At 39.7% G+C, this 27,704-nt stretch overlaps 1 protein-coding gene across 12 annotated transcripts in view; it reads right to left on the bottom strand.

Moving 5' to 3' along the window:
- The window catches only part of ASPH (aspartate beta-hydroxylase), a 190,038-nt gene that overhangs the window by 149,747 nt on the left and 12,587 nt on the right, over positions 1 to 27,704 (bottom strand). For 6 of the 12 annotated variants that reach the window (XM_074944328.1, XM_074944317.1, XM_074944318.1 and 3 more), the window contains exons 2-3: positions 1,603 to 1,752; positions 1,036 to 1,080 (exon numbers count right to left, since the gene is read on the bottom strand). In XM_074944328.1, coding sequence (XP_074800429.1) covers positions 1,036 to 1,080; positions 1,603 to 1,752 — 195 coding nt within the window. Of the gene's footprint in view, positions 1 to 1,035; positions 1,081 to 1,602; positions 1,753 to 5,539; positions 5,814 to 27,704 lie in introns of those variants that run through there. The other 6 variants (XM_074944321.1, XM_074944323.1, XM_074944329.1 and 3 more) reach the window with 5 other exon arrangements.

The raw sequence follows: 27,704 nt of genomic DNA, 5'->3' as shown, positions 1-27,704 counted from the left end.
AACAGAAGCAGCCCATATCCCACAAAAAGCGGGAAAGAATTCACAGACATTTCACCAATGGCTACATAGGTTTACTGTAGCTAAGAAACTAATCATCATCCAGGGCATATCATCATCACTAGTCATGACCCATGGTATACACAGAGAAGCAAAAGCAGTATGTCATAAATGGTAGCTGCCTTAATCAGTAAAATCTAGTAAGGATTTTTAATACATGATCAAAACATGAGAGATCTTGCTTTTCTTTTATTATTTCAGCCACAGTAGCTTTAGCAACCATATAGAGTTAACACTCAGGGGAACATAGTCTCTTTTAGAAAATAAAGTATTACCTAAAACTATGTCATCTAAAAGATGATGTTTCCTGGGATCAACAAATGAATTAGTAGGTCATTTAATACTTAATTAGTTTTTGATATATCTAAATTATCATGGCAAAACTCAAGCCTGAATCACAAAGCTGTAAGATCATGAGGAGTTGTAGTAAAATTTAGAGGTTCTTACAGCCTATCAGTTTATTCTGAGCATGCCATTGCTTTTCCCTTGAGGAAAGAACGGTCACCAACCACTAACACAGTGGCAAAAATTTATACAAAAATAAAAATAAATGTTAACCACTATTTTCCTGTTCTTCACAAAAAAATAATCCTACAGAAAATTTTAATAAACTAAAATATAGTTTATAAAATAGGACAGTTTGGTGGAAGCTGAATTCCAGGAACAGGTCCAGAATAGACTATAAATAAGCCATCACTACTCTGTTGCAACAATGAAATCTAAATTATTGCTGTTGATTTTCAGATTGAAGTACATAGTTAGAAATTCTGTAACATTCAGCTAGTAAGAAGAACTGAACTTCTCCAAGAATAGGAAGAAAAAAGTTAGAAATAACAGAATGCCGGAGTCTTTTATTTGAATAATGACTGAAGGAAAGAAATTTTTTTAAAAGTTAAAATAAAGAGTAAAACAGAATATGATTAGCATAAAATTTTAATCCCAGGGAGAGTGAAGGAAGTTTGTTTCCCAATAGCCTACCTTGAAGTACCTCTGACAAGTTATAACGGAAGTCCTTTGCTTTGGCTGCATGCATGGTAAAAATACAAAAAAATCATTATTTGCATCATCATCAGACCCTGATCAGGTTTTTAATCAGATGTTTGAACCTTACATACAGTTCAAGTATAATATCCTCCTAGATTCACCTGCATCAAAGATCAAGTACAAACTAACTAAGCATCAGCCAGGTGAAGACTGGACAGATTTCTTAGCGCCTAACAAACATGAAGTTTTTTTAAAAAAAACAAAAAAACAAAAATATTATCAGAACTGTGAATTTTAAACATGATACAAAAAGCACAGTACGCATCCTATCATACCAGGTGTCCATTGACATATTTATCTAGGAAAAATAATACACTTGCAAATATATGTGCAGTAGTTAATTTACAAATTGGTGATGTGCTCCCGTCTATCTGAAGGCAAGATTAAATCTTCAGTCTTTCTTCCTGAAATCGGAAAATGCTTCAATTCAATGAATGAAGATACAAGAAGCACATTTTCTGACGCACTAAATTATACATATTAAGACATGAAAGTTCTTACCTAGAACTTCTTCATAATCTACAAGTTCAAACCAAACAACTGCTACTGATGTCCAAACTCCCAGCAGTGCTATTACCATAAACCAGGTGAAAAACGAGCTTCCAGAGAGGCCTTCTTTCTTCCCATTCTTGTTTCCTCCATGCTTTGTCTCTGTTAAATATGTGTAAACATGGAAACTGGATTACTATTAGAAGGCATAATATTTTATTATAAAAGTATGCATGTTTTTACAAACTGCGCAAGTAACGTATTCTGTCATGACAGAATAATGTTTCTGTAGTACCAAGTGCTCAATAACTTTTGTAAGGCTGTTTACACTACAAGCACTATAGTGGCATAGCTACAGCTATGCCACTATAGCATTACCTAGTGCCACCATAACACTACATAGCATAGTGCAGACATTTGCTACAGCAACAGAAAGGGTTTTTCCCAATCAATGTAGTAAATCCACCTCCTGGAAAGGCAGTAGCTAGGTCAACGGAAAAATTCATCTGTCGAACTATCCGTTCTCTGGGCTCAGTACCAGGACTTAAATCGTCTTAATTCCAAGTGAGACAGGCTGATATAAATTTTAGACCAGGTTTAAGTTACTTTCACTACTATTATCTCCTTTATTATTAGTAGTAATTGTAATAGAGAGGGTTTGCATATGCAGGCAAAAAGGGTGTTTTTTAAATGAGTGAAGCTAACTTGATTGCACATCCACCTCCTTAATGCCTGCATATACACAGTTTAACTCCTTTTAGATGGTTTAAATTGGTTGTATTGTTTCCTAGGCCCCCACGAAGGTGACAATATGATCAGATCAAAGGATCTAAGAGGTGTTAAATCAGATCTACACTGGTTTAAACGGGATTTTCTATCTAGTTAAGATAAATTGACTGAGCTAACTCATTTAAAAAACCACACATCATTGTCACTTGTGTAGACAGAGTTCAAATGCTAGAACACATTACGGGTTTTGATCTGCAACGCAGCCACCTTGTTGTTCCCTTCTCTACTGCTCAAAAAGGACGAGGCAAATGAATAGCAGCGAGATTAATTGTATCCATTTGCCAAAAGTTTCTAAAGCCTTCATGTTAAAAACAGAGTTAGTATATTATGTACCCAACTCACAGGGCTAAACTATAAAATTACAATCTGGTATGAGCTTCCCTTTATTAAGGGCAGAGAAAGAAATGTGACTTAGAGCATCAAAATTTCTCCCGTTTCCCCCTTGCTCTAGGGAAAAGGTTACTTCAAACATTTTCATACAGCAGTTTACTCCCTACTGTTTACCTAGCCAACAATTCTTGCTGGCAAGCAATGGCAGATCCAGTGCTATTCCTACTCCCCACCCACTTGCTCACAGAAGTATCAGACAGGTAGTCCCTGCTTTCCAATGTAAATCTTGCAAACCTTCACGATGTTTCTTGGAGATATTAAATTTACATTTAAAGTTACAATGAAAAAAATCCAGCTAGAAATAAGAAAACTCATTTTTAAAAAAAAAATAAAAGTAATACCACCAAAAAAGTTTAACTACATTTTTTAAAAGAACACACACCATGTTATAAAACACAAATAAAATGAATAAAAACAGAATATAGTTTTTTCCTGGATTTTCTCACAGGTGAAGGGAGTCTGCCAGTACAATTAATTAGAAGGAAAAGGAACTAGTGATTATTTAGATGTGCATGCACTTCAAACCCACTAGGGAAAAGTAAAAACTTTACAAAAGGGTATTATAATCAGACAATACAGCAGCAAAGTTATTGTAATGACTCAACCTTTCAAACGTTGCCAGACAACAGAGTTAACCCAAATAGTTTAGGCCAAATCTTTACTGAATTAAAAAGATACGTTATACATTTTTCAAATGCAAAGAATATTTAAGCCTCACTAATGTACTGTGATTAAGATTTGTGTTTAATATCAGTATTATCATATAAAGTCCAGGTCAAATATTTGTTTGCCATCTTTAATAGGATTAATTAGGCAAAATGAGACCTAAATGCTAAATGATCACAAGTTTAAAACAAAAACAAAACAAAAAAACACACACAAAAAGCCACACTAAAAGGTAGTAGCCCTGATAAGGGTAGAGGAAGTAGGGATAGTGGTGGCCTCTTTAGCTGACTTACATGGCAACGGTGGGAGGGGAGGGAAAGTCAGTGCAGAAGGGCTTCCAGTCCCTGCTTGATGTCAGGATCACAGACATACTAAGCTAACCCTTCACCATATTTATTGCTTTATATGCAGAGTAAAGACAGTCACAAAAACAGCCGCATCAGCTCAGTTGTTACTGATGCAATATTTATAGTGGAGAAAAAAAATCTATTAATCTATTAATAGTGGTCCTAGAAGCACAGATTTTTCTTTATAAAGTATAGAATTCTGTTTCTTTGACATTCTAACCATAACTTTCCCCTAGTATGGTGTTTCCACTAATCTTTAGAAAGAGACTAGGACAGTTTAACCTCATGCTCGGACACATGAGTATAGTTCAATACACTAGTGACTAGTGGTTAAATTCACATTGGAAGGTTGCAGGCAACGATAAACAAGGTGTAATATATTTAGCAAATATTACAAATCATATGAAAAAAATCCCTGGCTAAGAAGTTACTGAATGTTTAGGGAAAGCATAGATAAATATGCTATTTTATAAGCTAAACCACCACACATCCAACTCTTATGAAACATAATTGTGATTATGTACTTGTAAGAACAGTTTATATTAAATGGGTGTTTTAAAGAAGTCGTGACAAAGATCATATGATATAGTAAAGAAAACTATTTGTATTTGCATGAGCAAATATAGCATGATTCTATTTTATACTTCCATTTCTTTTCTATACTCTTTTCTCTCGTGGCATTTTCTTTACCACTGTCTCTCTGGAAAAAGGACTGTGTACCACAGAGCAACAAGACAGGACATCTAAATAATAGCTTTTTAAATTAAATAAGTAACCTAATATTACTGCTGCAGACTTCCACTTCTAAAGAACAGTTTTATCCAAGTCTCGCAGAATCAGACCCTACAACACAAACATCATCTGTTACAAGTGTAGCTTCCATTTGCAAGCTTTGACTCCCGACCTTTAAGTGCTTTGAACAATTTTACTATGCAGAAATCAAACAAAACAGATCTGTTCTAACTTGCAACCATTTAAAAAAAAAAAAAAAAGAAAATGTTAAATTCTTCACTATAAGATTCATCCATCATTTACAGAAGCAAACTTACATACACAGAGTCAGAGCTAAAAGCTAGCTAACCATTAAGGAATATTAACTCTGGTTTTGAACTCATTCCAGGGAGTTAATTCAACTTTGAAGCCCTTTCTCCGCACATATCAGCTATGTAGAAAATAGGTCAGTTCCCATATCTGGTAAGCCTTTGCTTACCCTGCCATATGTCTTTATACAGATACCATAAGTGTCTTGAACTACATAATACTCCTCGATAACAAATGTTAAGCTACTGGTTATGAATGGTTTCTATGAATAAAGAGGTTATGTGGGAACAAATTTGTTCATTTACTTATGGTTCTTAATACGTTTGGAAATGTGCTCTACTTTAAATAAATAAATAATAAATAAAATAAATAATAAATAAATAAATAAAATAAAATAAAGCAAGCAAGCAAGTTCAAGTGAAACCTTCACATGTAAAAAAAAGCCTTCTATTTTAATAGGAATACTATGCTAAAAACCTATGTTGAGTATGACTGACCACCTACCATAAAAATCTAGGGAAAAAAAGATCTCTACTTCAGAATTAATTTAAACAACAAAAATAAAAGCAGTTTGTGATGCAGAGCAAAATAGTAAACTGAATCCAAAACACCCACATACTACAATATGCTCCTTATTCAGTTGAGCACAAAAGACAGACACAGCCAAAGTACAATTACGCATTTTTTTTCATTTCTGCCGAAGGTTAGAATTGTACCTGAATCTTCAGCCATGGCACTAGTGTTCCTTATCCATGGATAAAATAAGTATATTGGAATCCAAAATCAATATCCAAGGTGGAACAAGGAACGAGTTACCCTCAATCTAGTCTTGCAACAGTGGCAAAAAAAAAGTTTAATAAAGCTAACTCAGCTAGAACCTGAAACTGGACCTGACTGCCAACTCTTCACCGAAGCTATTTTTAGAGCAATCTTCACAAGCTACAGGCTTTTAAGCTCTCATATGGAAATCCAGAGCTGACGACAATCAAATTTACTCCCTCCTCTTAACAAAGCATTCTGGATAGTTGGTCCTTTCTCCTCCCTTAATCCCTGAACACCAAACATACCAGGCAAATGAAACAGAACAAACTGTGCTGCTGTATTTTTTGTAATAAGTCATGCCTCAATGCCCGAGTTGTAAGGGCATTAAATCCAGCAGTATAAACTAAAACAAAGTCTAGACCCAGAGTTTGTCTGTGTAGCAATTTTCAAGCTAGCCTGCACCCAAGAAACTTGCTTTGTGTTGGCACATACACTTTTTCCTAACATCCTGAGTAAATTGTTTTTTTGAAACTTGTTGCTGTCCACATTAAGGATAAAACACAGCTAAATAACTACAAATGAAAAAAACATGACTACTAAGAACGTCCAGGAATTAGAGAATAAATATGAACTGAGTAACCCAGATAGTCGCTCCTTTCAACTGCACCTCAAGTTCGCCTCTAGCATTCTTAATTTGGGTCAGAGCTACCAGCCATTTTGCATTAGCAAAAAAGAAAGAAGATGGACTTCTGTCCCAAAATGACTTCTTAAACTCTGCAGCATAAATACACACAAAGAGGTTTTTTCCTTATTAAATGAGCATTTTCCTACAAAGCCCATGCTGATTTTACCAATAGTAACCACACAATCTCTCTATAAGCCTAAAATTTCTAAAATAATGTGGCACAAACAAATATAGGGGCATCCTTCACCTCTTTTTCAGTTCTGAAAACCTACACATGACTGCTACCATTTAAAACTAAACCGATTCAGTGGTGACCAACACCCACAGTGGTTCTCTGATAGAAAAATTAGATAACTGTGACAATGCTACATTCCACATATTTAATCCTCAATGCCCTTCATCCTCAAAAGCTCTCTTTAGGTCACAATGTTTTCCCTATGCTGAGAAAACAAGACAAGTAATTTACCAGCAACAGTGGTGATATAGTGGAGCCTATACTATAGGCAGGGATATGACAATTTATTCTTTAAAATCATCAGATATGGCACCAGAAAATACAGTATTACTACCTTGCAGAATATAAGCAAACTTGCACTGCTTTTGTTGATTAGAAACCATAATCTCCACAATACAACTTCAAATAATTCACAACACTGGAGAGGAAAATAAGGTGTTAATGGATGATACTGCTTATTAAATGATCATAGTAATTCACAAAAAGGCTTTTAAAACATGTACAGAGAAACCATAACCAACTAATTTTAAAAATCAAACCATCCACCAACTAAAAATTTCTTCAAAGCCCTTTTTTAAAGAAGGCATAACGAAACAAAAATTTTAAAAACTTGGCATCTACTATGACTTGGCAGTGCTCAGTGAATACAACTTGTGATTCAAGTACAATAGGAAGTGAATTCAAATGATAGGGAAAAGGCACAGAATAGGTGGTGAAGACAGTGGCCATATAATGGGCGCCAGTTAAGGTAATTACTATGTATAGTCTATCACACATGCATACCTGAAAATGCTGTTTTGACAACTATAAAGATACACCATGACTCAGTGTTTCTCAAATGCATCCACCAGGGGCTTTTCTTGACGCCACAGCCTCTTGGACGGTGATTGAGGGGTGCTGGGGGGAAGCAGCGGAGCCAAAAACGCCAAAGGAGCAGGCAGCCAGTGTGAGTTCCCCACCTTCCCAGGAGTGGTGGGGTTCAGGCTTCTGGCTTCATCTCTGGGGTGGCGGGCTCTGTTCTCCGGCCATGTGGTAGCAGGCTCTATCTTACGACTGTGGGACTTCGGGCTCTGGCCCCGTCCAGCCTCATCACCCCATTGCCTCTGGCCCCCGCTGCTTCCCTACCACCTCCCCATCCAAGGCTTAATTTGTCCTCCAGCTTACCAGAACTGAATAAGTCTGTTATGTTAATATCACTTTTCACATGTTTGTTAATATAGTTTTTCACTGCCTCCTAGCTAGCAAGACTGCTGCTGTGAAAAGCGATATTAACATACAAATATCACTTAATAGAAACAAGACTTACTAGCTAGCAAGTCACTAAAAAAAAGCAAGCAAAAAAAGAAAAAAAAACCCGCAAAAGATAAGACCATGCAATGCACTGCATTTGTGTTTCCATTCTGTTTAGGTCCAGTAAACAATACAGACACCTCTATGTTATTTTTATTATTGAGTCTGCAAAAAACCCTACATAAATAAATTACACTGATTTGGACCTGTATATGTGCATATTTATTTATTTTTCCTAAAGTTAATGAAGTATTTTAGGAAAAACTGTCAGAGTGGCCACCAGCAAGAGTTGGGGGTCGCACTCTGAAGCCACTAATTCTTTTGTTGCGAGAACCCCTGCACTATGTGGTTTTGTACAACGCTTTCAGTCTGCTATCATACAAGGTTAATCAGGATTCAGAGAAGGTGGACATATAGAACTTAGTTAGATTAGATAACAGTGGTATGCAAGAAAGGGTAACTAAAGAAAACTCACTCCTCTCTGATTTGACTTTAAAGTAGATTTTCCATTAAAGTCTTTCCTACGAAAAATGATAGTTAGCAGATGGGAGAGAAATTTCAGAGATTTATGGTCTCAAATACTCAGTAAGTTAACAAAGCAACTGACAACTTTTACAGAGACTTCATCTACCTAGCCTTCATAATTGAACACTTTGGTAGACCAATACTTATTTGTGGACTCTTGTCTCCAATAAATAAAAATAAAATAAAATAAAATAAAATAAAATCTCTCTGCATCCTATTCTTTCCACCAACTTTTTATGTCACATGTCTGAATCTTCCATCCTGCTCTGCTGGATTATTGTTTTGCAACAATATATTAATTTTACAGCTATTTTCTGTATATACACAAGAAAATGATGTCCCTTAGTCATACGTTAGCCATTCTTAGCTAGAATACTTCCTTGCCAGTGTAAAGCTGTGATAATCTTGGGAGTGTTCTATCACTATCAATATCTATTAATTTGGTAGATTAATTAATTTGGTAAAATTATTAATTAGGTAAAAACCTAATGGGTAGGTTATTTAAAAAAAAAACCCTGACGGTAGTATTTCCATCAAAACATTAAGATGCCTACTGCAGTGTTCCTCCTCACCCCCCAAAAGTAGAACTTGTGTTGCAGATTTTAAAATTTCAAATGAATACATCTAAATATTCTTAAACCTGTTCCTTCCTTATTCTGACTTGTGTTCGTTCCATCTTGTTAATATTGTGTTGAACACACATGATCAGCATTAATCTTTTTAGTGAAGACTGAAGTAAAATAGGCATTAAACATCTCAGCCTTCTTGATATTATTAATTATTAGCTCTCCTTCCTTGCTCAGTAGTGAACCTACAATTTGTGTTTTTCCCTTGCTTCTAATTTATGTAAAGAACTTCTTACTGTCCCTTTCTAGGTGCAATTCATTTTGTGCCTTAGCCTTTCTGATTTTTCTCCTTACATGCTTGTGCTATTTCTTTGTACTCCTCCTTAGCAATCTGTCCATATTTCCACTTTTTGTAGGATTCCATACAATTTTCAGGATCCTAATGTGCTCCTGATGAGGCCATATGGGCCCCTTACTATTGTTCAAATTCAGACAGTTTGATATTGTGCCTTTAATATTATCTCCAAAGATGCCAGCGCTCAGCTCCTTTTTTCTCTTAGGTTTTCTTCCCTGAACTGATAGTTTCTGAAAAAAGAAAAGGAGTACTTGTGGCACCTTAGAGACTAACAAATTTAGCTACAGCTCACTTCATTGGATGCATTCAGTGGAAAATACAGTGGGGAGATTTATATACATAGAAAACATGAAACAATGGGTGTTACCATACACACTGTAACAAGAGTGATCAGGAAAGGTGAGCTATTACCAGCAGGAGAGCGGCGGGGGGGGGGGGGGGGGAGAACCTTTTGTAGTGATAATCAAGGTGGGCCATTTCCAGCAGTTAACAAGAACATCTGAGGAATGGGGGGGGGGGGGCGGGGAAGAGAATAAACATGGGGAAATAGTTTTTCTTTGGGTAATGACCCATCCACTCCCAGTCTCTATTCCAGCCTATGTTAAATTGTAACCAGTTTGCAAATTAATTCCAATTCAGCAGTCTCTCGTTGGAGTCTGTTTCTGAAGTTTTTTTGTTGAAGAAGAATTGCCACTTTTAGGTCTGTAATCGAGTGACCAAAGGGATTGAAGTGTTCTCCGACTGGTTTTTGAATGTTATAATTCTTGACGTCTCATTTGTGTTCATTTATTCTTTTACGTAGAGACTGTAGAGTTTGACCAATGTACATGGCAGAGGGGCATTGCTGGCACATGATGGCATATATCACATTGGTAGATGTGCAGGTGAAAGAGCCTCTGATAGTGTGGCTACTGTGATTAGGCCCTATGATGGTGTCCCCTGAATAGATATGTGGACACAGTTGGCAACGGGCTTTGTAGCAAGGATAGGTTCCTGGGTGAGTGGTTCTGTTGTGTGGTTGCTGGTGAGTATTTGCTTCAGGTTGGGGGCTGTCTGTAAGCAAGGACTGGCCTGTCTCCCAAGATTTGTGAGAGTGATGGGTCGTCCTTCAGGATAGGTTGTAGATCCTTGATGATGCATTAGAGAGGTTTTAGTTGGGGGCTGAAGGTGATGGCTAGTGGTGTTCTGTTATTTTCTTTGTTGGGCCTGTCCTGTAGTAGGTGACTTCTGGGTACTCTTCTGGCTCTGTCAATCTTTCTTCACTTCAGCAGGTGAGTATTGTAGTTGTAAGAATGCTTGATAGAGATCTTATAGGTGTTTGTCTCTGTCTGAGGGGTTGGAGCAAATGTGGTTGTATCGTAGAGCTTGACTGTAGACAATGGATCGGGTGGTGTGGTCTGGGTGAAAGCCGGAGGCATGTAGGTAGGAAGAGCAGTCAGTAGGTTTCCGGTATAGGGTAGTGTTTATGTGACCATCGCTTATTAGCACCATAGTGTCCAGGAAGTGGATCTCTTGTGTGGACTGGTCCAGGCTGAGGTTGATGGTGGGATGGAAATTGTTGAAATCATGGTGGAATTCCTCAAGGGCTTCTTTTCCATGGGTCCAGATGATGAAGACGTCATCAAACGTAGCGCAAGTAGAGTAGGGGCATTAGGGGATAAGAGCTGAGGAAGCGTTGTTCTAAGTCCGCCATAAAAATGTTGGCATGCTGTGAGGCCATGCAGGTACCCATAGCAGTGCCGCTGATTTGAAGGTATACATTGTCCCCAAATGTGAAACAGTTATGGGTGAGGACAAAGTCCAAGTTCAGCCACGGTTTGCCGTGACATTATCGGGGATACTGTTCTTGATGGCTTGTAGTCCATCTTTGTGTGGAATGTTGGTGTAGAGGGCTTCTACATCCATAGCGGCCAGGATGGTGTTTTCAGGAAGATCACCGATGGATTGTAGTTTCCTCAGGAAGTCAGTGGTGTCTCAAAGACAGCTGGGAGTGCTGGCAGCTTAGGCTCTGAGGAGGGAGTCTACATAGCCAGACAATCCTGCTGTCAGGGTGTCAATGCCTGAGATGATGGGGCATCCAGGATTTCCAGGTTTATGGATCTTGGGTAGCAGATAGAATACCCCAGGTCCGGGTTCCAGGGGTGTGTCTGTGCAGATATGTTCTTGTGCTTTTTCAGGGAGTTTCTTGAGCAAATGGTGTAGTTTCTTTTGGTAACCCTCAGTGGGATCAAAGGGTAATGGCTTGTAAAAAGTGGTGTTGGAGAGCTGCCTAGCAGCCTCTTGTTCATATTCCGACCTATTCATGATGACAGCACCTCCTTTGTCAGCCTTTTCGATTATGATGTCAGAGTTGTTTCTGAGGCTGTGGATGGCATTGTGTTCTGCACGGCTGAGGTTATGGGGCAAGTGATGCTGCTTTTCCACAATTTCAGCCCGTGCACATCGGTGGAAGCACTCTATGTAGAAATCCAGTCTGTTGTTTCGACCTTCAGGAGGAGTCCACCCAGAATCCTTCTTTTTGTAGTTTTGGTAGGAAGGTCTCTGGGAGTTAGTATGTTGTTCAGAGGTGTGTTGGAAATATTCCTTGAGTTGGAGACGTCGAAAATAGGATTCTAGGTCACCACAGAACTGTATCATGTTTGTGGGGGTGGAGGGGCAGAAGGAGAGGCCCTGAGATAGGACAGATTCTTCTGCTGGGCTAAGAGTATAGTTGGATAGATTAACAATATTGCTGGGTGGGTTAAGGGAACCACTGTTGTAGCCCCTTGTGGCATGTAGTAGTTTAGATAGTTTAGTGTCCTTTTTCTTTTGTAGAGAAGCGAAGTGTGTGTTATAAATGGCTTGTCTAGTTTTTGTAAAGTCCAGCCACGAGGAAGTTTGTGTGGAAGGTTGGTTTTCTGGTCACCAGAGCCATGAAGATTTTAGAACTAGTAGATCTCATGCTCTCACACCTAGTTTTTACTTATTGTTTAGAAGAAGGCATAGAAGAAGGCAAAAATACCCTTACTGTTTTTTCCAATTACCTATCAGTTTCTTAACTCTGAATCAACTTGTCAGTGAACTGAACTCATTGAATAAATAAAACTGAAATAAAGAAAATACTCTCTCCGCAGCTGGAGGAGAGGCTGGTGTTGTCAAAAGCTGGTTTAGCACTTCAAATTCTAGTCCCCGGAGCGTACACAGCAACTTCCATTAGTTCAGTGGTTTCACTTTCTTTAAATATTTCAGCCAGTGTACTACTTATTTGTTTAAAAAATTAATTTAAATTATTTTAATAGATCATCGTGAGTTTAAACAAATATAGGCTGTCAATTTCAAATTTAATTTAAATAGGTTTCAGAGTAACAGCCGTGTTAGTCTGTATTTGCAAAAAGAAAAGGAGTACTTGTGGCACCTTAGAGACTAACCAATTTATTTGAGCATAAGCTTTCGTGAGCTACCGCTCAATTCATCCAATGAAGTATGACAATGTAGAATTAAGTTTATTTGAGCTATATTAATTGTCTCTTACCCCAAAGTACAAGTCAGCTTCATAACAGAAGCAGATCTAAGATACATTTTTGTTATCCTATTCAAAGTAGTTTAAATAGTAAGTGTGTGTGTGTGTGTGTGTGTGTGTATACACACACACACACACACACAAGCTCTCCATGGTAGAACATTAAGGTTATAAGCTGCCTATCATGTTTCTAAAAGAGGTAGTTTGACACTCATGGTTAGTATTTTTCTAATAGAAGAAACAGCTACTTAATATAACTGGTTCTTCAAGATGCGATGACGCTGTGTGTTCCACTTAGGTGTGTGCGCACCCAGCACACCAGAGCCAGAAATATTGCCTAACGGTACCCGTAAAGGGCTGGCACACGTGCCTCCTACCTGTACTCCCTCCCCTGGCTACATGAGGCGGTGTTGCCCCCAAGCCCCACAGATGCAGCTGTGATTTTGAATTAGTAGGTCAGGATGGAGAGGCAGCAGTATGGGAGGCTGAATAGACAGCAAGAGAAGATCAGAGAACCACCATCTCAGCTAGGCTGGGTCAATAAGAATGAGCCAGACTTGAGCTTGAGTATGACCTGGATTGGGGGAAAAGGATTTCAGAAGAACCAACTGAGACAGAAAACCTTGGACAGAGAGCCTGGACTGAGGCCCTCTCGAGAGCAGAACAGATGACATTTCTTGTTGTCCCAGAGGACACTTGTCTTCAAGGGCCATCCGTGACTTAGGGAAAAATACCTGGTGAGATGGTCCACAAGATTATTCTGAATCCCAGGTAAGTGAATGGCTATCGGAGTAATGTTCTCCTCTAGGCAGAGCAACCTGGAGCACACTCCCCTGTTTACATAATACATCACAGTGGTATTCTCAGTGAGTATGTGAACCACCGAGTCTCTGACACAGTGCCGAAAAAAGTGTGACATGCACTGTACATGGCCCAAAGTTCCAGGAAGTTGATATGTAGTGAGGCCTCCTGCTCCAACCCCTGTCCCTGTACTTTCAGTGACCCCAGGTGCCCCTCCCTCCCCCCTCGCCATCCATCAGGGAGAGTCATTAACAATCAGCTTGGCTGGCAAGATCCAGACAATCGAAACCTTGGTAAACATTCTCTGGATGCATCCACCACTGCAAGGAGTCCAGGACGAGTGGATAGAGACGAACCAGCCTGTCTAGAGGATGGACAGTAAGCCATATTTGAAGAGGGCGAAGGCACAACCTTGTAAACTGGACCACCTGTGTGCAAACAGACATGTGGTCCAAGAACCTCAGACATGTCTGAACTGTTGTGGAAGGCTGAAGGCTGCAAACAGAGACAAAGATGGTGAACGGTTTGAAAATGGTCAGTCAGCAGAAATGCTCTTGATGTCATGGAATCTAATAGGGATGTAAATACCATTTAAAAAGTTAACCGTTTAAACTATTAAAAAATATTTCATTGAAACAGTTAACCAATTAAAGGGCCAGCTGGCCGGTAAAGGGCCGATGCGGGACTGCTCTGGACGGTGTGGGGGTTAACCGTTAAGGCAGGTGTCATAACCATAAGGGTAGCCTAAAATTCCTCCTTACCTGTAAAGGGTTAAGAAGCTCAAATAACCTGGTTGGCACCTGACCAAAGGAACCAATGGGGACAAAAAGATACTTTCAATTCGGGGGGTGGGGAGGGGGGAGAGAAGAGAGGGTTTGCTTTGGGTTCTTCGTTTCTGTGGCCGTTCTCTCTTGGGACTGAGAGGGGCCAGACAGAAATCCATCTTCTCCAACCCATCCTAATCCAAGTCTCCAATATTACAACCAGTATAGGGCCAGACAAGGCAGATTAGTTTATTTTTTGTTTTGCTTGTGAATTTTCCCTGTGCTAAGAGGGAGGTTTATTCCTGTTTTCTGTAACTTTAAGGTTTTGCCCAGAGGGGAATCCTCTGTGTTTTGACTCTGAATACCCTGTAAAGTATTTCCATCCTGATTTTACAGAGATGGATTTTTACCTTTCTTCTTTTTTTAAATAAAATCTTTCTTTTAAGAACCTGACTGATTTTTCCATTGTTCCAAGACCCAGGGGTTTGGGTCTTGGAACGTTTTGTAACCAATTGGTTAGCATATTATTCTCAAGCCTCCCCAGGAAATGGGGTGTAAGGGCTTGGGGGGGATTGCTGGGGGAAGAGGAACTCCAAGTGGTCCTTTTCCCTGGTTCTTTGTTAAATCACTTGGTGGTGACAGCATACCTCAGTCCAAGGACAAGTAGAGATTTGTGCCTTGGGGAAGTTTTTAACCTAAGGGGGTAGAAATAAGTTTAGGGGGTCTTCCATGTGGGTCCCCACGTCTGTACTCTAGAGTTCAGAGTGGGGAGGGAACCCTGACAGCCGGCTAACTGGTAAGACTAATGCTTACTGGTTAACATTTTACATCCCTAAAAATTTAACACAGTGCCCCAGTGAATTCAATATTTTGAGTGGGAGCCAACATTGACTTTCCACTGTGTAGGATGAGACACAGATGGGTCGAAGAAGTTCAGTGTGGTGCCATCATGAGCAAGAACTTCCCCTCTGCATCTGCCCCTCGGTAACCAAACATCCAGATCTGGGAAGATGTGAAATCTCCTCTTTGTGAGATACACCGTAACAATCACCATGCATTTAGTAAAAACTCTTGGGGTGTTCCACCACAAGAAACTCAAGGAACTTTCTCTGGCTAGGCAAAATCGCCATATGAAAGTAGGGGTCCAGAGCAGCAAACCCATCATTTTGAGACCATGCAGGGAGGACAGTCAATGGAGTGACCATTCAGAACATCCTGTGCCTGATAGATTTGTTGAGGCTGCAAAGGTTGAGGATGGGTCTTATGCCTCCCTTGGATTTGGATACTGGAAGTACCTTCCCCACCGCTCCCAAAGCCAGAAGAAAACGGACCTGCTTGAGGAGCAATATCTCATGAGAGGGGTCCCTAAAGAGAGACGGGGAGGAAAGATGGGGAGGAGGTGTGAAGAGGAAACTGACAGCATAACTGATAAAACAGTGCTTTGGATCCAGCTATTGGTTGTGACAGAGCCCAAAGGATTGTGAAAGAAGGCTAGCCTTTCCCCAAAGGGCATAGATGAGGTGAGAGGAGCAACAAACTACAACAGTACTCTGGACCAAAGAGTCAAAATGGGTGCTTGGACTGTCTGAACCTCAAGCCCAACTGCTTTCTTCTGTGGGATCTATCACTCTTTCTGGGGTAGTCGCATTGCCTCAGGGGAGGGAAAGGCAGTCCAAGCATGCACTGATGATGATACTGCTGCCACCGCCGTTGAACATCATAGTGGTACCAGAGCATACACTCCCAAGGACCACATGATAGCCCTTGAAGGACAGCAGAGTCTCATAAGTTTAATTTGAGAGCTGTTTTTGGCTGTCAAAGGGCAAATCCTCAATGGCTTGCTGGACAGCGGGGGCAATGCCTGAATTCCATAGACAGGAAGCCCCAGTCATGGAAACTGCAGAGGCCACGATGTCTAGTGTGGACTGCAAGGATGTCTTAGCTACCAAGCAACCCTCAGTGACAAATACCCAAAATCCCTCTTGTAAAGCTTTGGGCAGCTGGTCTGCAAAATTTGACCCAGCTATCCAGCTGAAGTCTTACTTGGACAGCAAGGCTTCCTGGTTAGCAATTCACATCTGTAAGGAAGAGCTATAAATCTTCCTATCCATGAGGTCCAATCATTCAGAGTTCCTATCCTTGGGGGTGGACATGAACCTGGCTTCTCCCTCATCAGTACCAGACATCCGTTGAGTCCAGAAGCTGGAACAAGAGTCGGTGGTTCAGGGTTTCTAACCTCCCTACTTGGTACCAAGGAAGGGTTAAAGGTACCCACAACATCCTGGATGCCAGCATCAACTCCATGCCACTCCATGCTTTTCTGGGGAGGCAGAAAAATCACTCCAAGACCAAGAGGAGTCTTAATTGGGTCTTCTGTGACCTTTTCCTCAGCACAGTTGATGGAAAACAGCTCCTGTTTCTTCAGAGAGGCACCTGCTCTAGAATGTGAAGCAGCAGCACCCTCAGAGTCCCAGGGTAATCTCCAATCCAGCGAGGGCTTTGGTACTGAAGAAGGCCGCATGGCCTATCCAAACAGTTGCTGCTTCAGATAAAGGTCCCGAGGCCACATGAGTCTATTTCTTAAGTGATATGCAGATCACGCAAAGCTCCTTCACATGGCCCTCGCCAAAACAGAGCAAGCACTGCACGTGGGGTTTGCTCCCCCAAACGAAGGACAACATTTAAACCCCGGTGAAGGCATCACCAAGGAAAATTACTACAATTAACACTACACTAAACATGGAGGGTAGTGCTAACTATACACAATGGGGCGGGGGGGGGAGGAAAGGAACTAGTTGTGAGGTTTAGACCACAGAACTCCAACTCTAGCCACGAGCAGTAAAAAGGAACTGAGGGTGTGTTGGGGTGGTGCTGCCTGATTGAGCCGGGGGGGAATGTGGCAATGAGATGCAAGTGACACCCCTCTACTTACAGGCAAATTTCTCCAGCTCCAGTGTACTGGGCATGCACATTCCTAAGTGGAATACACAACTGTATCTACTCAAAGCAGTAGTCATGATGTGTATCTAGATGTATGTAGGGCTGGTTGGAACCTGGAATTCCCCTTCAGCAGGAAATTCTGGAAGAAAAAAAAAATTCTTTCTGCATCAGAACAAAATCTCAAATCTTCCAATGGAATGGGAATTAAGATTTTTTTTTAAAAAAATACATACATCAAAATGAGGTTGAAGAGGATCACTGAGCTGGCTGAAGACTCTGAAGCCCTGCGACTTGGAGAGTGGAACAAAGAAGCCCTGACTGCTATGGCTCCAACAGGTCTCCAGGCTTTCAGATCTGTGGCAACCCTCCAGAGAGGGCTGCCAGAAAACCTGCCTGGTTTCTATCAGATGAGGTGACAAAACTGACACATTCCTGTAGACATTTTTCTACTAGCTCTAGTGATGTGGCTTCAGTCTTACGCTAGGGAAATGATTAAGATACCATGGGAATGGGTGTGAATATAAGCACAGACTAAATATAAAAAGAGATACTGTAAGGTGTTCCTCAAGTGAATGTAGAGGGTGTGCTGGGCACCTTAAACGGCAATCTCTAGTTACCAAGGATTAAAAGTTTTCAACTTCTGATTAATTAACGCCATGATTCTTCGAGGGAAAATATTTCCCTCCTTGTTCTATACACTCTGTAGTGTACTTCCTATCATCATGTTTAGCTATATGTTCCAATTAAAACTATGGGAGAGAAGCCAGCTGAGATGTTCTTTTGCTGGACTGAATTTCTTTCATGGTTTGAAAGAGTTACCTGTAACGAAAAGAAATTCTAATGGCTACACTTCAATTATCCCTGTACTATGTTGTGAGCATAAAAAAATTACAAAGATCATGGAGACATTCAAAAGGCATTCTAAAAGCTTTTGACAACATTTCTGAAGTTGGGAGCTTCAAGTTTGGTACTTCATTAAAACAATCTGATTCTCAAAAACATTAAGAACCTGAAGCAATTACTGAGTTCAAACGGGAGTTGTAGAAGCTAGTTAGACAAATTAGAAGTCTAAATCTGGCTTCATATACTCTACTTAGGCATCCAAACTTTTAAAACAGACACCCTTAAGCATTCATCTTATCCATAATAGAAAGTATCACTTCTCTGCATTAATCCTTAAAAGTTCATTTAACAGAAAACAATTTCCATGAGCAGATTTTCCAACTACTGTCCACATCTTTTCACAGTACTAAGCATGGAAGACGGTATGGTAGATTTCTAGCTAGGTGTGGACCAGTAATCATGCTAATTTTGAATAACTCGAATTCTGGTCAACTCGAATTCCTTTCTTCTCCCCTCAAAGCAAATCACCATCCTATATTTAAAAGAGCACTTAGCTGAAGTGAGCTGTAGCTCATGAAAGCTTATGCTCAAATAAATTGGTTAGTTTATAAAACTGTAGTTCATAACAAGACTTCACACTCTTAGCGTTTGATATGAAACATTTGTCATAACTAGGTACCATGCTCCAATAGCACTATGCAGTAGTAAGTTAGTTATAATATGTACAAAAGCACAGGTTAGGATCTTTAATTGTGAACATTAAAAACAAAAAAAAAGTTTTAACAGTACAAATATTAGTCTGTCAAAGTTCAGCATATGTGTATCTGATCACTTCATATTGCAATGTTTGCAAGACAGTTCATACAGGTAAGATTTATTTTTCATTTCAAATTAAGTCACTCAAAAAAAACCTCTCCATGCAGGAAGTCAGTCCATATGATGCAGTTGGGGGGGTGGGGGGAGGGGGAGAGGGAGAGGGAGAGAAAGTCAATCACTGCATGCTCTCCACACAAATTACCAGTTTCTGATCTTCATCAAGAAAGAACCACCTGGATAGAATCAGAACTTCACTGCATAAGTTCTCTACAATGAAGAATCCAATAAAAGAATTAGCTTCGAAACAGTTTTAACAAGGGCATTAAGCAGAGGTACCGAGTTTCCATGCAGATTTTTAAAAACTGAAGCTTTTTTAAAAGATTGAACTATTCGTTTAGTGGTAGTCTGTGTACAGTTTACAGAAACAGCAAAGGTAAAAGACTTAAACAGTCACTTCATAATATAACCTTACACAAGTTTGTCTTGTAGCACTACTGCTGTACGTTACTTCAAAGTTTTATTGCAGCAATTGAATAGTCAAAGATTCTGTACTTCACGTGCTCAGATTTTCAAAGTTATGCCTGTATAATAAGGTGACTCATATTAGATTCAATGTATGCAGTTAACCCTATACAACTTGACCTCCAGTCGTGCTCCAGGACCTACTTTTCATAGCTTTTAATTCCATTGTAAAAATCAAGGTGTTTTGGTTTTTTTTTGTTTGTTTGTTTCATTTTTGGAGAATGTGGAAAGAGCAAAGATGACCCCTAAAAAGGGTGGAATAAAAAAAATGGACTGTGCCCTTATTTGTTTTGATAAGGAAGCTGCTTTAACTTTAGAAATTTAGTTTAGAAATTCAGATGCTGCCTACGTTTTTTAATCGCGGATGTGTACACCTGGAGAACTAACCGATACCAAACACGTGAAACCTAATTATTGCTCTGTACACATTATAGCTGGACCTATAATTTAGTAGATAGTTATGACACAGTAAGCTTAATCAATTATACAGATCAACATACAGCAGCTTTTCTGTCTGTCTTTGTCCAGTATAACTTTATGTATAAACCTAGCATCCTACCTGACTTTATTTTCAGAAGTTCCTTCTGGCACACTTAGGTAGTTATCCTGGAGTCACACAGCAGTAGGATACCCAGGAAATATGGATACTTCTCCATTATGGATTTCTTTTACTTAAACCCATAATCCCCTGCCTCAGGGATCAAATTTACCATTTTTCCCTCATTTTGTTCTTAGTGGCACTGCAGGATGCTAGACATTCTACATTACCACTAACTCGTTAATGGCATGGGTGGCTTTGCACCTAGCAGCAGCATGAGGTGGAAAGTCATCGTGTAGATAAGGCCTAAGAGGTGATGTAATAATCCCCCTCTCCCCCAACATACATACTCTCAGAGTATTTGACGCTCTAGTACCTATGACTCAAACACGTGACAAACATGTAGAAGAAAAGCTGCATCAAAGAACCATAATTTCCCCAATAACCAAATATGCTTCTCCACTGAGGACCTGAAGAACTTCTTCTGCCTTACTGGAAAAACAAATTGATATTCTAGATACTTCTAGAAACAAACTAACTTTTCAAAAGTTATGCAGAGTGCTGATAAATGCTGCTTTCCTTTTATTTAAGATTAATTAGACTGACTCGTGGAAAAAGTTATTGCCTGAGATTCTCTATAACAAAGATTCTGTCTTCGTTATGGAGACTACCAGCAAATGTGACATCCCACATCAAGGGTCCTTGAAATAGCAAAATGGATCTTCCTTAAGGAGCAGTTCCAGATGGCGTGGCAGTAAGGATAAAAGACAAGTAGTAAAAGCTACATCCACCCTGCACTTCCATTAACCAAATTGTTCTTTGATTAATTATTGCTTGAGAAACTAGATAGGTGAGGGAATATGTTTTATTGGACCAACTTCTGTTGATGGACAGTACAAACTTTAGAGCAATGCAAAGCTGCTCTTTTGAAGAATGTGACATCCCATGTCTACTTCAGAAGAAAAGCTCTGTGTAGCTCAAAAGCTTGTACCATTCACCAATAGAATTTGGTCCAATATAATATATTACCTCACCTACCTTGTCCCTCTCATATCCTGGGATCAAAAACAGCAACACCACCACTGCAAATAACTATTTCAAGTATGAGTAAATACACATGATATTCACACTTAAGGTGTTTATGCAATTGTGACATTATCTGATTAAAATATGACCACATAGATCATTGTTGCAACCACCCTTATGTATTTGCAACAAATCTTGTACAAAATGTGGCATGTAAGAGGTCTATGAAAAGGTTATAATTTGCTATCTGTATGCATATATCATTTTTTGTAATTGAAGTTATGAATATTGGCTCTACACCCGGATTTCAAATGTTTGCTCCTGGGGTAATGCCCACAAGGTGGTTAGCCAGCACATCTTGGAGGGACTATTCAAATTAAGTGGCTCATCAAGAAACACTTAACTGACAATGGACCATGGGAGATGCCCATCTACACTGAATGGACTGTCCTGCAAACATGCTATTTGAGGTATAGGTAATGGCTTCTACTGCGTCCAAACCTTCATGCATGGACATGTGACTTGCCCATGTGACTCCAAACACTATCTTATCACCTGTAATTTTCCACTAGCTGTGCGGAGGGCTTTGTTTAAAACAATGGGTTTCCCTCCACATTGCAGAAGACATAAAGGGCCTGGAAATACCTCCATTTTGCCTCTATCCTGCCTCTGGACTATGAACTTATATTAATGGGAGCATTCTAACTAAGGAATTGAGGACCTTCCAATGATTTGGAAGCAGCCAGAGACTTGACTTAAGCCAGCAGTTTATTCCATCACTGCTACAAGCCTTAACCAAGAACTCTGCATTTATTGTATGTATTTGATTCTTTTAACCAAGTTTAACTCTCACCTTTTCTTCTTATGAATAAACCTTTAGATTCTAGATACTAAAGGATTGGCATCAGCGTGATTTTTGGGCAAGATCTGAGTTATATATTGACCTGTGTGTATGGCTGGTCCTTTAGGATCAGGAGAACCTTTTATGTGATCAGACTGGTTGTACAGAATCACTCCCCTTTAAATCCAATGGTTTTGGTGGTAAGAATATAAGAACTGGAATGCCTAAGGAAACTGTTTTTATGACTTCTTGTTAGCCAGTATGGTGAAGCAGAAGTTTACTTTTGTTGCTGGTTTGGTATATTTTATGGAAGAATAACTACCAGTTTTGGGTTGTGTTTGCCCTGTTTCTCAGCTGTTTGTCCCGAGTTTGGCATTCTCAGTTGTGACCCACTGAGGCATGATTACAGTAATGCAATAGGAAACAGACACCACCACAAAAATAAGCTTTTGGATCATCCACTCTTTCTGTTCAGTGGCAATATGCTACGCATCCCAAAATGTGAACTATGAAATACAATACCACTGTACAGCGTCCAACAACAGTTTTTGCATATGAATTCAACGTGGATTTTGGTATTTACACAAACAGTGCTTGATAGAGTTAGTCAAGGGAAAGAATTTTTGGGAATTTTTTTGAATTTCAAAAGACCTTAAGCTAATTCTAGTACTTGATTCCATACCAAACACACTTCAGCTTACTACACAGTCTAAGAAGAATAAGCTATTCCATAAGAACTATTAACTATGGTTTGTAACCTGTCCTTTAAATCAGCTACTGTACCCAATGACTGGAAGATAGTTAATGTAAAGCCAATATTTAAGAAGGACTCTAGAGGTGATCCTGGCAATTACATACCGGAAAGTCTAAAATTGTCAGACACATAGAAGAACATAAATTGTTGCGCAAAACTCAACAAACATGGTTTCTGTAAAGGGAGATCATGTCTTACTAATCTATTACAGTTCTTTGAGGAGGTCAAACATGTGGACAAGGGGGATCCAGGGGACATAGTGTACTTAGATTTCCATAAAGCCTTTGACAAGGTCCCTCACCAAAGGCTCTTACGTAAATTAAGCTGTCATGGGATAAGAAGGAAGATCCTTTCATGGACTGAGAACTGGTTAAAAGACAGGGAACAAAGGGTAGGAATAAATGGTAAATTTTCAGAGTGGAGAGGGGTAACTAGTGGTGTTCCCCAAGGGTCAGTTCTAGAACCAATCCTATTCAACTTATTCATAAATGATCGGGAGAAAGGGGTAAACAGTGAGGTGGCAATGTTTGCAGACCATACTAAACTTCTCAAGATAGTCAAGACCAAAGCAGACTGTGAAGAACTTCAAAAAGATCTCACAAAACTAAGTGATTGGGCAACAAAATGGCAAATGAAATTTAATGTGGATAAATGTAAAGTAATGCACACTGGAAAAAATAACCCCAACTACACATACAATATGATGGGGGCTAATTTAACTACAGCTAATCAGGAGCAAGATCTTGGAGTCATCGTGGATAGTTCTCTGAAGAAGCCCACGCAGTGTGCAGCGGCAGTCAAAAAAGCAAACGGGATGTTAGGAATCATTAAAAAAGGGATAGAGAATAAGACGGAGAATATCTTATTGCCCTTATATAAATCCATGGTATGCCCACATCTTGAATACTGCGTACAGATGTGGTCCCCTCCTCTCAAAAAAGGATACACTGGCATTAGAAAAGGTTCAGAAAAGGGCAACTAAAATGATTAGGGGTTTGGAATGGGTCCCATATGAGGAGAGATTAAAGAAGCTAGGACTTTTCAGCTTGGAAAAGAGGACACTAAGGGGGGATATGATAGAGGTATATAAAATCATGAGTGGTGTGGAGAAAGTGAATAAGGAGAAGTTATTTACTTGTTCCCATAATATAAGAACTAGGGGCCACCAAATGAAATTAATGGGCTTAAAACAAATAAAAGGAAGTTCTTCTTTACACAGCGCACAGTCAACCTGTGGAACTCCTTGCCTGAGGAGGTTGTGAAGGCTAGGACTATAACAGGGTTTAAAAGAGAACTGGATAAATTCATGGAGGTTAAGTCCATTAATGGCTATTAGCCAGGATGGGTAAGGAATGGTGTCCCTAGCCTCTGCTTGTCAGAGAGTGGAGATGGATGGCAGGAGAGAGATCCCTTGATCATTACCTGTTAGGTTCACTCCCTCTGGGGCACCGGGCATACCGGGCACCGGTAGACAGGATACTGGGCTGGATGGACCTTTGGTCTGACCCAGTATGGCCATTCTTATGTTAAGCACCATATGTTCCATAAAATGAAATGTGAAAGATGCTTTTGTAACTGTATATTTTGGTATTATCTATTATGATTTAAATGCCAATGCCCACTATGAAGTAGAATTAAAGAATACACTACCCAAAATTCCAATATGTAGGAGAGATAGCTTGATGAGTTTATTTAGAGAAGGAGGGGGCTGAACGTGGAAAAAAATTACTGAAACAAAGCCAGATTTAAAAAAGATTGCATTGCGTTCTAAAAAAAATGGCAAGGTCTGTTGCCATTATTATCTCTTCCAAACATAAGTTCCATAGGTCTAGGTCTAGTTCCTGTGAAAGCTCTATGTTGCACTCATGAGCCTCTATCCTTTCATGGACAGTTCTGGTTCCAGTGGAACATGATTGTCATGGTAGAGACAATTTATCCCGTAACTAGGGTGAATTCTACAGAAGGCCTTAAACATCAGGACACACTTTGAACTGGATTCTCTTCAATGGGTAGTCAATGAAAAGAGCTAAGAACTGGATGAGGTGTTAACAGTGATCTGTACTACACCAAGCATGTGCGCCCTGGGTCTACCTTCTTACATTCAAATGCAAGTATCTTGGGCCACACTTTGCTCAGGCCGTGAACCTTGATTGAGAAGGGCTGTAGAAAGAGCTCATGGATACGTGCTCTGGCAATACCCCACTAGTCCAAATGTTTTCTGCTTCTCAACAGTTAGCTGAGCCATAAGAATTCCAAGCAGCCTAAAACCACAAAGCCAACAACAGAATACCCACCCTATCCACAGGGGTACGTAGCTTTCTGTTATACATTTGGACACCCAGGGAAGAAAAACATGAGCAAACAGAAACAAGAAAAAGATAAAATAGGATACAAGAGAATAAAAACATCAGAATTGTGCCAGGTCATGGCTACATGTGCACACCAGCAGCTTTTCAAAGACTGCACACGTAACTGCAGAATTTTTTTTTCATTGGAGAAAAAAATAAATAAATAAAGAAGAGGCCTGTTCACATTTAGCAAGTTGTTCCTTCAGAAGTTTGGATTATAGGTTTTAAATCAGATGTTGGAAGAAATACAGTATCCCAAACCACTAAGTCTGTATTTGAAGAACGGCTTCACTTTCAAAGATAGTCCAAGCTACAGGAAGAGTCCCCTTCGTTCTTCACGTTTAAAAAAATGCCAGTTAAACCTACAATTATATATGTGGAAGTCCCAAACTTCTGTGTGACTGGATTTCTCAGAGCTTGTCCTCACAGGGGAGCAACTGCAAAATAAACTCGGGTCTGAATTTAAAGTGCAAAAGCTATTCTGCACTAGCATCCCATGTGGACACGCAGTATTGAATAAGTGTCCGCACATGGAGCTAATGCGAAGAAGTTTTTGTGCAATAGCTACTGCACCATGTAGACAAGCTCTTACATTCAGCAAATCTGAGAATTTTTAAACCATTCATCTAAAAGTATTCGACTACCTTAATTCTTCTCCAAACACACCATTAAAACTCATCCTTGTAAAAAGGACTTGGACTTGAAACAGCAGCATTTGAAGTATAAGAAATGTTGCTCTAGAACAGGGGTTCTCAAACTTCATTTCACCACGACCCCCTTCTGACAACAAAAATTACTACACAACCCCAGGAGGGGGGACTGAAGCCTGAGCCTGCCCCAGTCCTGCCACTGGGGGAGGAAGGGACCCCAAACTCCACTACTCTGGGCTGGGAAGCCAAAGCCAAATGCCAAGGGCTTCAACCCGAAGCAAGGGGCCTGTAACTTGAGCCCTGCTACTCAGGGCTGAAGCCTTCAAGCTTGGTGGGTTCAGGCTTGGCCCCAGGCCCCAACAAGTTTAAGACAGCCCTGGCAACCCCGTTAAAATGGGGTTGTGATGCACTTTAGGGTCCCGACCCATAGTTTGAGAACCACTGCTCTAGAAAAATCAGGACAATTTCCTTCATTTTCACTACAGTAAGCCAAGTAATAAAAAACTGGCTCATTTTTAAAGTGCACAAGCTAGAGAGTTTATTAAGTCTGGCCTCAAATTGAATTTGGTACAGTGCCACAAAGTTGGGTATTAGCAGTTTCATGCATGATATTACTTAAGATAGGAACAAATGGATTTTAAGAAAAAAGATAACGGAAAGTCATACGCTTAGTTATCCCTTTTCCCCCTTATGTTTTTCCCTTTATATTTTCTGTATTTCCTCCCCTCCTGCCCCCACATCATTCTAGTATCGAAAACTAGTCTTTCAGAGAGATATTAGTATGGCAGTATAACTTATGCACTTTGAAATAATTAAACCACCACCACCAAACCCTCTACTTCATGACTGAAAGTGACTTGAGTTGCTTTACTAGTAACGGAGCAAAAGAGCTTCCCAGCAGAAGATTGGCTGGTCTGTGACAGCAGCACCTTCAACAGAATCTTCAGACCAACTCCCTGCTCATCAATTTAAGTACCAGTTGAAGAAATGCGCTTCATTTCCGGATGCTCCCTAAAGTCTATTCTGGGTAAGAGACATAACAGGAGATTTATGAAAGTTATTTATCACCACTAACAACCTGTCAGAATGCCTAAAAAAAGTACACCTGACTGAAGAGTATCTGGGTCAAACTGAACCCCTGGTAAGACCAGGGTAATGCTTATTGGCAAATGAAAATGCTTTGAAGAACTTTCAGAGACATCACAGAAGGCAGAGCAAATTTGTGTCAGTTTCACGGGGGGGGGGGGGGGGGGGACTAAAAATGCAAAGAAACATAAATGTTTAGTTTTCAAACGCTTCATTTTAAAAGTGTCTATTCTGAATCAAAATGGTTCACTTAGAAATTTCCTTCAATTCAAAAAGTGTTAAAAAGTGCTTGAAAGACTTCTTTTTTTAAAACTTAGATTCACAAAATGACTTCTTTAAAAATGTTCAGAGTTGCCAGTGAATCAAAAAAAAAAATCTAGACACTATACACTGAAATGTAAGTACAATATTTATATTCCAATTGATTTATTTTATCAATTATATGGTATAAATGAGAAAGTAAGCAATTTTTTAGCAATAGTGTGCTGTGACACTTGTGTATTTTAATGTCTCAGTTTGTAAGCAGTCAGTTTCAAATTGTAGTTTGAGGCCTGGGGTCCTAATCTACAAAACAATTACTGGATTTGGTTTTTGGAAAGGGTTTAGGAGTATGTTTATTGGAATGATTAAGGGATGAAAGGAACTATTTTGTAGGTGGCTGGCAGAGTTCCTGCCTGAACTGTTTAAGTACTTAAATAATAAAATAAATAATGATAATGGATCAATAACAAGCTATATGAAAGACAGAATTTCTGTCAAAATAGTTGTGCTCTTCTGGAACAATTCAGACGAAGACCAAGATGAAGTATGAGAGCTGGGGACAAAGCATTCTCAGTTGAGAGGATCAGTCTATGGAATATACAGACTGGGCAAATCCAGTCTGACTGGGACAGAGTGCTGAGAACAAGCAACTGAACCAGCACTCTGATCACTGTAAATCCAATCAGTTCCCTCAGAGAGGGCCTAATCGAGGGAAGAAATGACTAATTACTAGATCAGCCTGGGCTGGAGGAGCTAATTAGTCCATTAACTGCA

The sequence above is a fragment of the Natator depressus genome, chromosome 2 (assembly GCF_965152275.1).
Source record: "Natator depressus isolate rNatDep1 chromosome 2, rNatDep2.hap1, whole genome shotgun sequence".
Lineage (NCBI taxonomy): Eukaryota > Metazoa > Chordata > Testudines > Cheloniidae > Natator > Natator depressus.
The sequence above is the reverse complement of the archived record's forward strand: the minus strand, read 5'-3'. Positions and strand labels throughout refer to the sequence as shown.